Source organism: Rhinolophus ferrumequinum, chromosome 11 (assembly GCF_004115265.2).
Source record: "Rhinolophus ferrumequinum isolate MPI-CBG mRhiFer1 chromosome 11, mRhiFer1_v1.p, whole genome shotgun sequence".
Classification (NCBI taxonomy): domain Eukaryota; kingdom Metazoa; phylum Chordata; class Mammalia; order Chiroptera; family Rhinolophidae; genus Rhinolophus; species Rhinolophus ferrumequinum.
The window spans coordinates 6,588,387-6,605,793 of record NC_046294.1 but is presented as its reverse complement, the minus strand read 5'-3'; the positions used below and the strand labels follow the sequence as shown (position 1 = coordinate 6,605,793).

General features: G+C 51.5%; 1 protein-coding gene across 3 annotated transcripts; it reads right to left on the bottom strand.

Moving 5' to 3' along the window:
* Positions 1-2,517: 2,517 nt before the first annotated feature.
* Positions 2,518-9,225, bottom strand: BATF2 (basic leucine zipper ATF-like transcription factor 2). 3 transcript variants are annotated; one of them, XM_033119112.1, is made up of 3 exons: positions 9,003-9,225; positions 7,531-7,668; positions 2,518-4,511 (listed from the first exon to the last, which is right to left on the bottom strand). In XM_033119112.1, the coding sequence occupies exons 1-3, from the start codon at positions 9,039-9,041 to the stop codon at positions 3,831-3,833; spliced, it is 858 nt and encodes a 285-aa protein (XP_032975003.1). In that variant the 5' UTR covers positions 9,042-9,225; the 3' UTR covers positions 2,518-3,830. The 3 variants fall into 3 exon arrangements, with proteins under 3 accessions (XP_032975003.1, XP_032975004.1, XP_032975002.1); XM_033119111.1 differs by having other exon boundaries at positions 2,522-4,514; XM_033119113.1 differs by lacking the exons at positions 7,531-7,668; positions 9,003-9,225 and adding an exon at positions 5,504-5,520.
* Between the last annotated feature and the right edge of the window lie 8,182 nt (positions 9,226-17,407).

The following is a 17,407-nucleotide window of genomic DNA, read 5'->3' as shown; positions in this document are numbered from 1 at the left end:
CCTGATCTCTCCTCCCCCCCACACACTCCACACTGCTCCATTCCCAATCTTTCTTGGTCTTTGGCACTACCGACCACCAACTGCTCAGGCCTCACATCCAACATCATCCTTCCTTCCTTCCTTCCTTTCCCCACATCCAATCCATGAGCACATCCCGTCAGTTCTATCTGTAAAGCACACCCTGTATCTGACCTCTTCTTACCCACTTCCTGCTACCATCCTGGTCGTGGCCACCACCATTGCTCGCCTGGATGACAGCAACGGTGTCCTCACTGCTCTTTCTGCTTCCAAGCTCCTTCTGAGGCCACAGACTTCTTTGTCTCTACCCGCTTCTGGTGGCTCCAAATGTTGCTTGGCTTGGGGCTGCCTAACTCCAGTCTCTGCCTCTGTCTTCACGTGGCCTTCTCCTCTGTGTCTTTTCCTGTTACTGGTGACCTTCTCTTATGGGTCATTGGCTTCAGGGCCCACCTGGATAATCCGGGATGATTTCAGCTTGAGATCCTTAACTTAATTACACCTGCAAAGATGCTTTTTCCAAATAAGGTCACATTCACATGTTGGCTAGACAAATCTTTCAGGGAGCCACCCTTCAACCCACTACAGAGGTGAATACCAAGGAGGAGTAAAAACTAAATGAGTTTAAACTGAGTTTAAACTTTAGTCATCCAGTGAGTGATGACTTTTCAAAGCATAGAAGACTTTTTGGCATGCATACACTGGCTATTTCAGCCCTGACTGTCCATGCATCACTTCAAAGGTCATTCTGAGGGGACAGCGTCTGCATTGCACTTGCTGCAAGGCTAATTTGAAGCTGTGAGTCTGTAGCCGGGGGACTCGCTGCAGCCCCAAACCCACCAGATCCTCTCTGCTCACTGCTGGAGGCATTGCTACTGCTGGAGAAGGGACAAAACGGTTTCCTCCCGAAAAATACCCCCAAAAAGAAAGCCAGTGCTAGTGCTGGAGATGAAAGGACAAAGAACGGACCCAAGAAAGTGCTGGCTCTCACCCAGGATGGTAGGCAGTCTCAAAGATGGATGCCCCCTAATCCCTCCCTCCTAGTTTTTTGTGCTCTTGTATAACGGTCTCTCCTTGAGTGTGGGCCAGATCTAGTGATTTGCTTCTACTGAATAGAATACAGTACAAATGACAGGACATCATTCCTGAAATTAGGTTACAAAAAGACTGTGGTGTCCATATTGCTCACCTTTCCTCATTCTCCAGCTTGCTAGCTCTGTGGGAAGCCAGCTGCCATGTCGAGCTGCCCTGTGGAGAGGCCCATGTGGCAAGGATCTAATACCTCCAGCCAACAGCTTACAAGGAACTGAGGTACTCAGTCCAACAGCCCTCAAGGAATGGAATCCTGCCAAACAACCTGTGAGTAAGCTTGGAGGTGGACCTTCGGAGGCCTGCAGGCAGTCATAGGAGTGAGCTCGGATGCAGATCCCCCATTCGAGCCTTCAGATGGGGGCAGCCCTGGCCAACTCTTTGATTGGAGCCTGTGAGAGACCCTGAGCAGAGGCACCCGGCTAAGCCACGCCCAGATTCCTGCCCCACAGAAAGTGAGATGATAAATGCTTGTTGCTTTAAGCCACTAAGTTATGGAGCAATAGATATACTCAGATATAGATTCCTAGGATCTATTCAACCATGTGGAAGGCTCGTGCTGTATTTACAAGGCTCGTGTATTTACAAATTGGGGCTCACAGATAGTAGTAGCACATATCCCTCTCCAAGAATCGACAACATCTCCTCCCACTCCTTCGAGTCTGTTTATATTTTTAAACAAGCTGAATATCAAACTATAGTGACAGTTGTACGTTCTAGTTTTTCTGCTTAATATGTTGCAAGCAGTTTCTCACCTCATTAAATATTCTTCAAAGCATTCTTTAGGAGTTGTCATATGTGTGTACAAATGTTAATTTAGTCACTCTCCTCTCTTATTAGGGCTTTTCCTTCTTGGGTGACATCAATCAGTACACGCCGACCCCGGCTCCTGTAGGGAGAGCAGGGAAAGGCAGGCGGCAGGATCGCCTGTGGCTAAGTCTCCTGATGTTGCATCAAGTCTACACCATTTCCCAGCTATGTGACCTTGGGCTGTTACTTAACACCCTTGGACCCCAGTTTCCCCTTCTGAACAGTGGGGATAATAACCATACCTACTTCACAGAATTATTAGAGTTGTCATTGAGTTCACCCAAGTAAAACACAGCACAGTGCCTGAAAAGTTTCAGGGTCTATAGACACAAGCCAGACCACGGTATCCTCATCCGCCTGCCGAGTCCTGATCCACGGTGTATTTTATCAACGACAGTGTATTTTATCAAGGCTTGTCCCAGACTCCAGCCACCCTCTAATCAATATCTTGGCTTCCCTCCCCCTCGTCTGCTGTCCCTGAACCTGCTGGTGGTCCCAGCTCTGCTGCCATCCACAGCTCTGTGAACAGCACACCCACTCTTGCTGTGTGCCCCTTGGCAAGTCCCTCCCATCTCTGGGCCACAGTTTCCTAATCTGCAATATGGGAGGGGTGTTAGACTGGGAGGTCCATGAGGGGGTGCCCACCTCTAAGATTTTAGACTATTCCCTCTTCTTTCAAAGGCCCTTTGGTTTCAACAGTACAGAGTACAAGCAGAGCTTTGAACTGGCCAAAGCAAAAAGAGTCAGAAAACACTTTTATTTACCATAGCATATGTGTCGAGATTTGTGCTTAGCATCCTGGAGTGTGTCAAACACTAGCACAGTGTCTGCTACATGTGTGTGAAAAATTTGGGCGAAGAGCTGGATCTTCTCATCTCGGGCCCCTGACAGTGCTTGTCCTGAGTCTGAATGAGACCCTCCCCCTTGGAGCAGACACTGCAGCTGAGCTCCAGCCTGGTCTGGGGCCCCGGCTCCTATAGCTGCCATCAGACCCAAGAGCAATGATTAGAGGGGCCCAAGGTCAAGGAGGGCCTGGGGGCTGCACAGGGATGAGGGTGGTCCTGGAGATGACAGAGGTCTCACTACTGCCAGGTTCAGGTCCAGCACTTGCTTAAACATAACCTTGCACCTGGCGCTTCCCTCGTTCTTTCCTCTGGCCTTTTGTGCAAGACGTGATGGCTCTCATGTCCCCCATGGCCTTGGTGTGGAGCTATTTGGGAATAGTCTGGAGGGCTGACCCTGCAGAATCTCCCCAGGTCTTGGTAGGGCTATAGGCACCCCTCTTATAGAAATCCCAGGGAGACTGTTTCTCCCCAATTCCTACCCACAGGCTCAGTTCCTGAAACTGAAAACACTACGAGGGGAAGAAAAAGTCTACTTCCCGGCTCCCACCTGGCCTCTCCCCACCCAGGTTTTGACTCTAGACTGTCCCTAGTTAGGGAGAAATTTCAGAAATTGTAGGGCTCTGTGGCCTTGGGACTCACAAAGCAAAAGGGAAAACACCTCCCTTCTCCCAGCGCTTATACCCTCAGCATCTAGGACTTCAGCCCCTCAGGCCCCTGGGCCAGGATCCTACCAGGAGGAGGAGGAGTGATGGTGGTGTTTCAGGTCCCAAGAAAGGCTGTGTGACTTTGGACAAGTCACTTGGCTTCTCTGAGCCTCTGTCTCCTTATCTGAACAACTGGAGTGATAATCTGGATTGTGTGGGATGAACATGAAGTTGAAATAAAATAGTGGTGGTGACAGGGCCAGGTAGAGTGATAGGCACGCAGTGATGGCTTCCTTTTCCTGGTGAAATGCTAGGCCAGCTGGTCAGCCCAGAAGGGCAGCCTCCGGTGGCAGAGGAGGAGATGCTTGTTTGATGAGGCTGCTTCCTGAGCCCAAGGGAGGCACGAGCCCAGTTCCAGGGGACCGGGTTAGAAGTAGACTTGAGCAGAGGAGAGCAGGGGGAAGGCCAGGAGGGGGTGCGGGCTAAGACCTACACCCAACCCTTGCTGATCTGCTGCTGAGAACGCAGGTGTGGGCTCCCTGTCCTGCAGACAGACCAGCCCCAGAGCAGCCGAGGGACTGTGGAGTGAAGACTCCAGCTTCTCCCTGGTGAGGTGTTCTGGCCCAAGGGGCTCTGGGGGGGCAGGTTGGGCTGAGGGGCTAAGCAGCAGGGCATTGAGCCTGGAGCAAGGACTCAGTCGGCTGGAGTCAGAAGGTGAAGCAGATTGAACAGGGTTGGGAGATAGTTGGGCAGGGGGTGCTGTCATTGTAGTAGAGCCAAGGGACAGTGAAGGCAGAGGGGACAGGAAGAGGCCAGGGGAACCATGAGGCTCTTGATCTGGAGAGACTTGCTGAGATGAGGGAGAGCAGACTGGGGTCTGGAAGAAGCCCGATTGCTCCTGGCAGCCATGTTGTCCATGGGGCACTGGGTCCAGGGGCCGCTTGGCCTGGCCCCAGCTGCCAGGGGGCAAAGGAGCCAAACAGGAGGCACAGTCCATGAGGCACAGGCGCTCATGCATGTGCAGGGTCCGACTCCACCACGCCAGCTCAGCCTGCAGGCCCTGGATCTCCTTCCGCAGGGCATGGTTGTGTTTCTCCAGTGACTCATGCTGCTGGAGGGAGAAGCAGATGGGCAGGGAGGGGGATGTCAGCCAGCACTAGGGGCTCCGCACGAACCCTGTTCTCCCCCCCACACACCTCTCAGGGTCCTCAGCTTAGGGGAAAGATACCACCATCATGCAAATGTCCAAGCGGGGGGCCCTGGGCTACTCTCTGGACAGCCGTCCACAACCACCACCAAGTCTCCCCCATTCTACCTCCTATGGGGGCCGAGATGTGCCTGCTCTCCATCCTCTGAGCCAGTGGTCTCTACCGGCCTGTGATCTCCACTCACCCGGGAGCGCCACCAGCCGCCTAACTGGGGCGCCCCCCCCAACACACACACCACCCTGTTCTCTTGACCCAGACATTGGGCAACTGTATCGTGAACCAAACATTAAACCCTTTTAAAGACTCCTATGACTCCCTGTGTGCGGTGACCCCAGCTTACACCTCCAGCATTATCTCTCTGACTTCTCTGCTCCCCGCACTTCCTGTCCCTCAGATGGACTCTGCTTCCTCAAAACATTTCCTGTCTCCTCTGCCTGGATGCTCTTCCAGGAACCCCCTCCCTTGGGCTAATCCTGACATGGATTTCTCACGGCAGCTTAGATGTCCTACTGTCCTGGACACCTCTAAGCTGCTCAGAGCCCTGCCAGACTCCCCAGCACCACGCACTAGCCCACTGAGACACTGTGGGAGGAGCCAGGTCCTGTTTTGCAGGTTAGCCACACGGGTGTGTTCTATCTGGCGTCCCTGAGTCAACATGTGTCAGATTCTGTCCTGTTGGACGCTGGGTTCTGAGAACCCACAGGGACAGAAATCAACATGCAGGTCTAAGCAACTATTTATGATGACCACAATGATGGGAAATGCAGAAAGAACTCTATTTCCACAGTTCGTGAGGCTGAATGACTTCCTTTGATTCCCTCCCTCACCCCACCTTTTGTGGACACTTTTTAAAAGAAGCTGTAAGGGTATTTTACATAAAAATGTTGCTTACGCCATGGAGTCAAAGTTCTGACAGACCTCAAAGCCACCAGCAGCCCATCCCAGGCTGGTCTCTGCATGTGGAGTGACATTTTAAAAATGTGTCATTAGGTCACTCTTTACCTAAACCCTCCAAGGGCTTCAATTCACCCCCCAGAAATTGGATCACTCATTCACTCATTCATTCACTCACTCACTCACTCATTCATTTGCTCCCTTCAGGCTGCTCAAATGTCACCTGATCAGGGAGGGCTCCCCTAGTTAGGAGGGCCCCATCCCTTTCCCTCTTCCCTGCTTTGTTTTTCCCCATAGCGCTATCACTATCTGACATCCCAAACACCTCATGGACAATTTATTTGTCTGCCTGGCTCCCCCATGAAAATATAAACCCTGAGGAGGGTGGGCTGGCCTTTTGTCTGCTGTGCCCATGGCTGTATCTCCGATGCTTAGAACTATGACTGTCACACAGAAGATACTCAATAGACATTTCCGGAACGAATGAATAAATAAATGCATGCAGGAAGTGCCATTCTGGCATTAGTCATCAATCTTGCGCAATCTACAGGGTGCTGTCCCTCACGCCCATGCCAGCGTGAATTTGTTAGCCTGCAAAGCCTCTTCTTACCTCCATCCCTTAGGAAAACCATTTACCCTTCAAGACCAGCTCAGACTTTGTCTATATAACACCTTGAGGCAACTACCTGTCGTTGCCCACTATGTGTTCCCAGTGCACTTAATTCTGACTCTATCGTTCTCTCCACAGAGAATTACCGAGTCCCTTGTCTCTGTCAGACACAGTGTCAGGTGGTAGGGAAAACAGCAGGGAACAGTGGTTCCCTGCCCTCATGTTGCTTACGGTCTGGCAAGGGAGATAAGCTATGAACATCTAAATAGGTCAGTGCTAACAAGAAACATAAAGCAGAGTAATAAGGAGAGGGCTCTTTAGAGCAGATGGTTTAGAAAGGCCCCTCTAAGGAGGTGACATTTAAACCAAACAACAGGAAGGAGGTGAGGACCTAACTGGACTGCTGTCTGAGAACAGAGGGAACAGCAAGGGCAGAGCCTCTGAGGCTAGATGAGCTTGGCAAGAGAAGGCCCCGGGAGAACAGGGTGTGGGATATTAGGAGAGGAAGGCACACAGGTGGGCTTGGGCGTTGCAGAGAGCGTAGGGCCTTTGGGTGCAGAGTGCTGTGAGTTTTACTCACTTGAAGAACTAACATGTGCGCAACCCTCCCGAGGGCCAGGTCCTGAGCCCAGTGCTTAATTTCCCCCCTGGGACTGAACTGGTAGTTGTCCTTTCTCTCTGCACAGAGGAAGAAGGGAAGGCTCCAAGGGTCAGGTTACCATCCAAGGTCAAGTTACCATCCAAGGTCAAGAGGCGAGTGCAGGTGCAGCCCTCCCCTGCCCCACTGGGCTCCTTTGCCTTCTTTAGTTTCCACATGGATCCTGCCAGGGGGCAGGTATTTTTGTCCGTTTTCAGATGGGGACGGTGAAACTCAGCAGAAGAAGCAACTTGCAGCTAATGAGTGCCACAGCTGGGACTCTAAAGCCAGCGCATCTTAACCCTGAACCAGAGTTTCTCATAGTGTGGTCTTGGCCACCCACATCAGAACCCTGAGAGGCAGGGTGAGTAATCACAGTGCAGCTCCCTGGGCCCCATCCCAGCCTCCTGAGGTGGGGCCTGGGGCGGGGAGGAGGGGCAGGGATCCACATTTTAATGAGTGCCTCAGCTGGTTGCTGTGCTGGATTCTCCCAGTTTGCCTCTACTTCCTGTCTCCTCGCGCTAGACTGGGGGCTGCTAGAAGGCAGGGCCAGCTATGGATACACCTTTTGTCCCTGGAACCCAGCATGTATCTGGCACACAGTTTGCACTCAACACCCAGGAATTTCCAAATCTTAGTGGCAGAGTCCTTCCTTCCTCCCAAACTCAGTCACCAGGGAACACACAGCAGTGTAGGGGGAACCATTCCTAGGCAGATGGAGAAGAGGCAACTGGGCCAGGTGAGTGCAGGCAGAATCAGGGAGGGAAGCATCTCCCACCTGGTGCAGGGCGTCTGCCTTGTCTGTGTGCTTCTGCCGGCTGCGCTGGGCAGATGTCCGATTCCTCTGTTTCTTCTTCAGCTGCCTCTGATGCTCCTCTGGGTCCTGGCAGGGACTTGCGCCCTCCGTCCTGGCCTTCTGTAAAGCCGTGACATTCCTGAGTCCAGTCCCCGAAGGTCCCTTTCTCCCAGAAGCCATCTCTGGCTCCCTTGGTGTTCACACACCCCATCACAGGCACAGGACGCGTCATTGGCATGCCAGCCTCATTCGATCTCATGTTGGGGGAGGACAAGTGAGGAAGCTGGGAGCCTGGGACTCCAACTCAGAGGGACCTGACTTCACACCCAGGCTCTCCTTACCAGCTGGGTTACTCCAGGCAAGTCACTCACTACTCTGAGCCCAGCTACCTCATCCATTCAATGGAGTAACTTCCTCACAGACCATAAAGGGCCAGGGCCCAGGGCCAGCCCAGAGCCAGGGGTTAATATAATAAAGGTCAGCCGCTGATGTTCCCATCGCTATTATTTGCATGGTCAAGGTCAAGGTGTTGATTTCCCTAGCTATGAGTTCCACCTGTGAGGGCAGAGCTGGGGTCTGACTCTGCTCCAATGAGCCCAGGCCCAACTTAAGCCCAAAGCTGATAGTCACCTACTCAACAAATAGTTATTGTGCAGCTACTGTGTGCCAGGCACTGAGCTAGGAGGACACAGCAGTGAACAAAACAGGCAAAACTCCCTGCCATCAAGTTGCTCACATTCTAGTGGAGCAGCAACCTAGAATGAATGCACAAAGTCAGTTCTGATGGAAGAATGGACTCCACAGCTGTGACTCTTCCCAGACCCTGACCCCAGGTTAGGGATATAACTCAATATGCCCAGGAACTTTGGAAGGTCAGACAAGAGGGAATGTTGGAGACCCTGCAATCCCACCTCCCCTCTCCTAGGCCTCTCTGGGAAGGGCGTTGTAAAGAGCTCAGGCAAGACTCTGAGCTCCCTGGCTGAGGATGCCGTGCTCCTGGGTCCATGGCCACAGCAGGCTCATTACAGGTGCTGGGGGTGCCAGGAGACTGGAGCTTGAGGGAAAGACCAGCAGTGAGAGAAGTGGGTAGCCTCTGGTACCTGGGTCCTGGGAAAGGGGCAGGGCCTCTAAGTGGAACCATGCTGGAGAATTTGGGGAGGGAAGACAGGCTACATGAAGGGTAGTGAGGGGAGGACAGGTGGGTTAGGAGACAGCGGTATTCAGAGGTCAAGTTCTAACCTGGAGGCTGGATCTGCAAATGAGAGCTGGAAAGCCCTTTCCAATCCTTGACGAAACTGAAGGCCAGAGAGAGGGTATGTGAAGCCCATGGTCACATAGCCCATGTGCACAGAACTGGGATGAGATGCTCTGACCACCTGCTCCCCACCTGGGCCCTGGGGACTCTCAGGCACATTCCCTTTCTCCTCCCCCCGTCCCTGGTTTCCTGTACTCACCGTACCAGTTAGGAGCCCTTCACCCCCGCAGAGGTGCATGGCTTGGGCAGGGGGCAGAGGCTCACATCTGGTTCAGGGTGTCCCTCGGCTGCTGTGACCTCCCAGTGCCCTCTGGGGACCCAAGGAAGTGGCGGCTCTTTAAAACCCCGGTGACCACTCCGCCCCCAGCAAGCCAAGTTTCAGTTTCTTCTAAAGCCACCGGCTGCTCAGAATCCTTGGCTCGGGTTAGCTCACGTGGCTGGAATTTCCTAGTATGAACTAGCCTTCCGGTTGGGCCCCTTCTCTGGGAGGAGGACGGTGGGGGGTGGCCAGAGGAGGGGAGACCAAAGCCAGGTGTGAGGAGGGTGTTCTGGGGGCAGGAGGGCAGGCTGCCAGGGACAGAACCAAGAAGGAAAGGCAGTGAGGTACCAAGGGCTCATAGAAGATAAGGGAGAGCCTCTGGGTTCTGGAATATGAGGAGCCCAGGTTCATAGCCCACCCAAAACCACAGCACATTGGAGCTGTGCAGCTTTGAAAAGGTGGTTCACCCTCTCTGACCTTTAGTTTCCTCATCTGTAAAGGGTGTTGGGGGTGATACAAATATCCACTCACAGGCTTAATGTAGGAACCAAGCAAGATAACATAACACCCCAAACCCTGTGAGACCAACATCGAGTCAAAAATAAGCAATGGCTTTTACTTAGGAGAACAGATGGATCAATGACTGTGTTTCCATTCAACAGGCCACACAGCAGTAGAAAGAGTGATGTTTAGCAGTCAGGAGCACAGCTTCCAAGCTATGTGACTCGGATACGTGATTTCACCTTTCTGTGTCACTGTTTCCAAATCTGTAAAGTGGGGATAAAAACAATTTTGTCATGAAGATTAAAGGAGTAAAGGCATTATCCTCTCCTCAGCCTAGAATTGGGCATAAAAACCAGTCTCAGCTTTTGTTAGAAGACTTGACTCTGACACCTGACACTCTACTCACCAGGTCTATCTAACACCTGGAGCCTCAGTGTTCTCATATATTTGCTGGGCCGAAATCATACCTATTTTACAAAGTTGTCTTGAAGATGGAAACGAAGGGGAAGAGAAGAAAGTTCTTTGCATATTGGAAAGTAATATTTGGCTAGAATCCATTCCTGTTCCTGAGATTTGTGGGAACGTAGGATTAATGCAGGTTCGTAATTTAAAATGCCTGGGTGTGTGGGATTGGGCATGACAGCTGGGCCTGGCCCTCCTTGCTTGTGAGGGACCTGGGAGTCAGGATGAAGTAGGGGCACCCCAGGTAGTGAGGCTGCCCGATTTCTCCGAATTATTTTTGTTTCCCAGAAATCAAGAGGCCTGGGTATCTTGCCTGAGGTACCTAGGGACTCATTAAGCCTGTCCATGAGCTCTACAGGGAGCCACATGCATGATGTAACCAAGAAAAACCATCTTGAAGTGGGTGACTAGGGCCTGATTGTCCCCACCCCAGCCCCCAGCCCCAGACCTGAACCCCAGTCTTCCCCTCTCCAGACCCCGGTTTCATCAGCAAGTGTACCTGTGGCCCCTCCCAGAAGGCCTCCACCCTGGAGGAAGACCAAAGAAGGCAGTGTTTATGGCTTGATATCCCTGAGGAGTGGCAGGGAGGGATGGACATGGCGTGGGTAATGTTTAACTATGAGTGGCTGTGCAAGCCTTCCCCGCAGAGGTGGACTCCCTCCCCGGCTGGCAGAATAGGCTGCGAGGCCATCCAGTGCAACTTCTCACTGAGAAGGTGAGGATGCCAATGCCTGAGAGGCAAGATTGCCTGGCAGGAGGGGGCAGAGCTGGAGGGAGGACACGCCTCTCTCCACAAGCCCTCAGTCCTCCTCCACCCCCACCCAGTTTGGAAGGGCCTGGTTCAAAGCCTACAGCCCTGGTAAGTGAAGGCTTGGAGGCCTCCCAAAACCAGAGCTACAGAATGAGCTCCTGAGCAGCAGAACCACTACCTGTCTTACTCTCTAAAGTATCCTCGGTGCCTCAAACACTGCCTCCACATAATGGGTGCTCAACTAATGAATACATGAAGTCCAGCAGGCAGCTTGCCATCCGAGAACCCCAAAAGCTTCCTGGATGAGTAAAGAAAGCTCGGCTTTGCTCATTCCCACAGGACCTGCCCTGGGTTCTTCGGGGACTATTTCTAACGAACCCCCTCATTTTACCATTGAGGAAACTGAGGCACAGGGAGGGGACAGTCACATGGCTGGTGTGGGAGAAGTTAGGATGCCCTGATGCCCTGTCCCAATCCCTTCCCACACCTCCTGTGATTGGAGAGATGCTAGGGGTCTCCAGATGCCCAGGGAGGAGGCCCTTCTTTCTAAGTCCTCTAGCATGTGCGCCCCTCATTTGAGGCCTGGTCTCCTAAGGGCACCTCAAAGGAGCTTCAGACAATGGGTAGCAGAGAAAGAGGCCCGCTGGTTGCTGGTGAGGCTGAGGTACGAAGCTATTGACTTCCCACTTGCAACTGTGGATGGGCCGGCCTGGGAGCTAAGCCTCAGCTGGGACGGGTTTACAACCCAGCAGGGTGTGGGCCTCATGCAGGGCCCATGACCGGCAGGCAGGAGGGTAAGGGCCGCAGCGGGTACTTCATGTTGGGGAGACCAGAGAAGGCTTTCCAGAGGAGTGGGTGGGCTCAATCCCAGACCTGGAACTTGATCCTGGGCAAGTAACTTAACTTCCTTATGCCTCATCTGTAAAATGGGGATGATAATATAAGGATTTGATGAAGTAATATATGTTAGGGGTTTAGAACAGTGCCTGGCACAAAGTAACTCACACAAACCTCTGTTAAAATTTTAACAAAAGCACTCAATAAACACCTGATGAATTTTTTGTTCACATCACAATAGGCTTGTATTTTACTTCATTATTATTATTAATTTTAAGAAAAAATGGAGGAGTATAAGAACAGGGATGAGTTTTTCCTAACGAAGTATCTTTGTAATGAAAAAAAGAGAAGTTAATGATTGCATCCATGTGTAACAAGCAGCACTTAATATTTAGTGTGAATTGCTCAAAATTTCTCAATCATACAAAGGAATCTCAATAAGAGAGGGGAAACTAGGGTTCTCTGAATTCTTAGTTTTATAAACGATTTACCTGAAGTTTAATTACTAACAAGTCTAAAGTGTACCAGCTTCAGGCACGGCTGGATCATGATGCGCAAAGTCATCAGGAGCAGTGTCTCACCCTATCTGCTCTGCTTTGCGCTGGCTACATCCTCATGCAGGGACCACTCATGTAGTAAGATGGCCACCAGAAACACCAGCTTAGCTGCCCCAGGACAGGGGCGTATCCCTTGGCACTTTCTCAATACAATGGTACCTCGGTTTTCCAACGTAATCCGTTCCGGAAGACCGTTTGCGTTCTGAAACGTTTGAAAACCAAGGCGCGGTTTCCCCATAGAAAGTAATGCAAAATGGATTAATCCGTTCCAGACCTTTAAAATCAATCCCTAAAACAGCAATTTGGCGTGAATTTTACTATCTATTGATACCATAGATCCATAAACTTTACAGCATTCGTAAACCAAAATGTTTGTCAACGGAGACATTCGAAAACCGAGTGTGGGGACAGAGCCAGGAGTGCAGTTTCCAGGCCCTCGGTCTCACGTGGAAAGGTGCTGGCTCGGGTAATAGATGGCCGTCAGCTGTGGCTAGTTGGCCATCGGCTGTTACCGGTTAGACATTAGCCACTAGCCACTGATATAACTGCCGTAGCTAAGCTAGCAAGGTGTGGTGTGGTGGTGTGGCGTCCTGGCGTGGCGTGGCGTGGCGTGGCGTGGTGGAGTGTGGATTACCAATTGCAGAGAGGCGGATTGCAGCTAACAAGTGAGGTGGGTTGGCAGAGACAAGTGGACGAGGGGGTTGCGGATCGTGTGGCTCCTGCTCCTGTGTGTCCCCCAGCCGCCAGTGACACTACAGTGGTGTGACTCCCCTATCTACGGCTCGGTGGGTGTTCCTTTTTGGCCTAGCCACATCCTGCGTTCTTATGTGGGGAGCAGGACTAGAGACCCCGCCTGCCACCCTGCATGACACCGAGGTACTACTGTAGTTCCAACAAAGGGCCCAGGCCTGGCTCTCCTTGGATTGGCTTGAGTTGTGTGGCTAATTCACAGCGACAGGAGTCGCTGTGTGCAGGAGATAAAGGTGAGACAGGCAAGGCCAGGTCCCAGGCCCATCCTAGATAGGGTCAGCCTCATCTTCACCATAAGGCCCAGGGGTGATGAAAGGGTAACTCCCACAGGGTATTGGGGTGCTACTGGCAGGAAAGGGGTAACCAAGGCTGGGCTGATGTCACCAACGTGGCTCAGATTCAGGTAGGAGGAAGCTGCCACTTGGAGGTACATCCCTTGGCTGAGTCACATTCCCAGGTGGGACGAACTCAGTGCCCCGCGTGCATCTGACACCAAGCCCAGCACTCTCGCTTTGCTTCACAGGGACCTGTGGGCAGGAAAGCAAAGGCGTGCTGAGGAGGCAATTCCAAGAGAACTGAATGCTGGGCAGGGACTGTGGGCGCGGACTTTGTGGGGACTCCCCAGGGCACAGGGAGGAAAGGACTGACTCACTTCAGCATGACACCTTGCGAGTGCTCATTAAAGCTGGAATCCACAAATAGCCAGGCCTCCCAGAAACTGGGTAACTTCATGGGGGCTCAAGACGCCATCACTGCTCGGCAGGAGCTGTCACCTCCAAAGCTTTGTGCTTCTGAGTGTCTGCGATTCCACTAACACAAACATCTTTCCAGGAAGCTGACTCAAACTTTTAGAAGTGGGCAGGGAGTATGAAAAATAAACAGCTGAGCGCCCAAGAGTCCGCAAGCCTCCCAGAGCTCTGCAGGATATGACAGTGGTGACCACAGTTCCTGGATTTTCCCAGGTGGCCCATGTTCCAGACAGATTTGGGTTCAAATTCCTGCTTTGCCACTTCTATCTGTGTGACCTTGAAGAAGACCCTTGGTTTCTCTGAGCCTCAGTTTCCTTGTCTGTAAACTGGGGATAATACTTTTGCTTTGGCAGGGCTGTCATGACAACTGAAACCGCACGTGGAAAGCAGTCACCAGTGAGCTCTTTCTTGTCCAGTGTCCCTGGCTGGTCTTCCCTTATGTCACATTCCCACTGTCTGCTGTGAATGGCAGAGAAGCCCAGGCACCCTGCTGAGATCCTGGACACCAGAAAGGACTGTCACCCTGGCCTTTGAGCGAGTGTTTCCACTCCTCTAACTGCTCTCTCCTTTTTTCTCTTCTGGGCCACTTCCAGTAAGAGCTCTGAGAGGTAGGAAGGCCCCACTTGGAGGCTGGTGTGGGGAAGTGGTCAACCAAGGTCACGAGCAAGGTCCTGGTGGGCTGGGGTGGGCTGGGGAATAAAGCCCAACCCAGCGTGGCCAGTAAATCCAAGCAGGAGACAAAAGAATGCTTGCCATGGCCAGCCCAGCCCAAGGACTGCACCAAGGATGCCAAGAGCAGAGGATTCTAGAGATTGTCTGAGGGTCAGCGAGAGGAGGGGACTTAGCCAAATGCAAGGAGGTGGCAGAGACCACACACTCCTTGCCCATCCAGCCAGTGTCTCCTGGCCCTGGAGTGGAAATAACAGGGACCGTTAGAAGGGCAGGGATGTTCACATCTGAGGCAGAAATCTGCTGTGGGTCAGCATGGGAAGGACTGCTGACCCACATTAAAGCACCAGTGAAGATGGGGCCTCCCACAAGCCCGGGGCAGGGTTTTTAAAGCCAGGAGGGGGCCTCCATCCAGAAGAAGGGCTAAGAAGGGGTCCCAGAAGAACTGGATACACCAGCAGCTCCCAGTGCTGCCAGGCATGAGGCTGCAGGCAGCTTTGTGCCCTCCCTGGGGCTCACTTTCCTCATATGGAAATTGAAGGAATGTGTTGACTGACCTTTCAGGGCCCCTCTTGCTGTGGCTGGAGGCTGGGGCCACCCTAAGGCCTCTTGAGAGAGGAACACCTCCAGGCCCAAGGGGTCTGTGCTATTTGAGAGAACAGAGGGGGCTTTTTCCCGAACAAAGGGCTGCATGTTGAATTGAGGATGAGAGGAGACCTGGGTTCCCCTCCTCTCCTGGCACTGCTACTTACCTGCCTTGCACTCCAGGCCTTAGCTCCCCCTCCAGACACCTGCTGGGAGGGGGTGTCTATGAGATGCCCTTCTCAGCTCATCAGGTTTGGGCCTGGTCTGGGAGCTGCCATCTGCGGGATCTCAGAGGAGAGGGCGGGGGCCTGGTGGTCAAGAATAGGCTGACAGGAGGGCTGCTTTCTGGCTGGGTGAACAACTAACAGCAGTTAACAGAAACTGCTCCTGACTCTTTTATTCAACAGATATTGACTGAGTATCTAGTATTTGTATGCCCTGTTCTAGGTGCTGGGAGACATGTTTAAAAAAAAAAAAAAGATCCAGTATCCGAAGCAGAGAGTGGGGTGAAGGAGAAACGGAGGGAGGTGGTCAAAAGATACAAACTTTCAGTTATAAGAGAAGTAAGTACTTGTGATGGAAGGTACAGCATGATGACTGTGGCTACAGGGAAATTGTTAAGAAAATAAATCCTAAGAATTCTCATCACAAGGAGAAAAATTTTTCCCTTTTTTTCTTTCTTTTTGAGAAGAAAAGAAGTGGGGCCTCCAAGTGGGGCCTTCCTACCTCTCATCTATATGAGAAGATGGATCTTAGATTCTGATCTACTGTGGTCATCATTTCACAAGATATGTAAATCAAAACATGCCGTACGTCTTAAACTTATAGGGCCTGACAATTAAGTTCACGAACTCATCCTAGAACAAGTGCTCCATACCTCATTGCTGAATATCACTACAGTCACCTTCAAAGTACTCCCCTTGGGAAGCTATGCACTGACGCCAGCGCCTAGTCCACCCTTCAAAGCAATTTTGGAACTCTTTCTGGAATGGCCATCAGAGCTGTCGTCGTACTAATCTGATGTCCTGAATGTCATCAAAATGTCTTCTTTTCAATGTTTCCTTTATCTTTGGGTAAAGAAAGAACTCACTGGGGACCAGATCAGTGGTCCCCACTAGGGAGGGTGTTCCAACACAGTTATGTTTACTGGCTAAAAACTCCCTCACAGACAGTGCCATGTGAGCTGGTGCATTGTCGTGATGCAAGAGCTCCTTCAGGACCGTTTTTGCACACACCTTTCTCATGCCAAGATTTTCAGTTAAGATTTTTCTGTTTCTATCAATCTTTACAAGGTCTGCTATGCTTCTCAGTCAGCTGACGATTTTGACGCACTTTGATTAATTTTTGCAATGTTTTCGTCAGTTCTGCTGGTTACTTGCCACCCTGACCTCTCTTCGTCAGTGACGCGGTCTCTCAGAAAAACGTTTAATCCATTTGTACACTGCCGTTTTCTTCATGGCATTATCCCCATGAATTTGGACTAACATATTCCTGATTTCACTTCCACTCCTGCCAAGTTCAACAAGAAATTTAATGTTTGTTCGTTGCTCTAATTCAAGCTCAAACATTCTCGTATCAGCACACAAAAATACACAATAATGAATTCCACTCAGCAAGACACCGCCACAAATCGACACGAACACAGCTGTGAGACACTGACACACCAAGGTTATGAAACCTTACTGAGCTGTGTGTACAGCGCTACCAATGTAAGCGCGCGGTGGCAAGTTTGTGAAGTTAATTGTCAGACCTTGTATAGTGCTGTACATCAATTATTTTTCAATAAAACTAAGGGGGGGGGGAGTGCAAATCCCAACCCTTGTGGAGCTATCATTCTAGTAGGGATGGAGGGATGGGGAGAATAAATGTAACCAATTAAGGGAATTACACAGGCTAGTAGAGGCCTTAAGTGTCATGGGGGAATGAATATAAACCAAAATAAAGGATTTGGGGAATGTGGATGGGGGATGAGTGGTTTCAACTTTAAATAGGGTGGTCAGGACTGGGCCTCACTGAGATATTGAAACAATAAATTTTTTTTGAGATATTGGACATTTGAGCAAAGCATTGAAGAGAGGGAGGTAGCAGGGAGGTATGGATTAGGGGCAGCAGGAATGCGCTGGTGGATTGGAGAATTGATAAAGGGATGAGGAGAGAAGCAGGCACTCCCAGTAGAGAGTTGCGAAGGCAATTCATGCAGGTCCTCATTGGCCACTGGAGAACTCGGGCTCCGACTCTGAAAGATACAGGGAGCAGCCAGGGGACAGCACACAGCCAAGGGCTTTAAGCGGAGGAGGGACAAGATTGGTGCACCGGTTAGAAAGGTCCCTCTGCCTTGGGGAAGAGGAACGGCGAGAGGCTGCTTTAGCCATCTCGGTGAGTGGAGCTCCTGGCTCATCTGTCAAGTGGAGATAAGAGGGTACCTGGCTCTCAGGTGGCTGAGTGAAGGCTCAGCAACTACTCCCTCCTCACTCCCCCATC

What these genes read in the sequence shown, in the direction of transcription:
- BATF2 (XM_033119111.1), bottom strand. Translation starts at nt 9,041, where the DNA reads ATGCACCTCTGCGGGGGTGAAGGGCTCCTAACTGGTACG. An exon ending in AAGGGCTCCTAACTGGTACG is followed by an intron (nt 7,669 to 9,002) that starts GTGAGTACAGGA and finishes ACGGCTTTACAG; the next exon opens with AAGGCCAGGACGGAGGGCGC. An exon ending in AGGCAGACGCCCTGCACCAG is followed by an intron (nt 4,515 to 7,530) that starts GTGGGAGATGCT and finishes TTCTCCCTCCAG; the next exon opens with CAGCATGAGTCACTGGAGAA.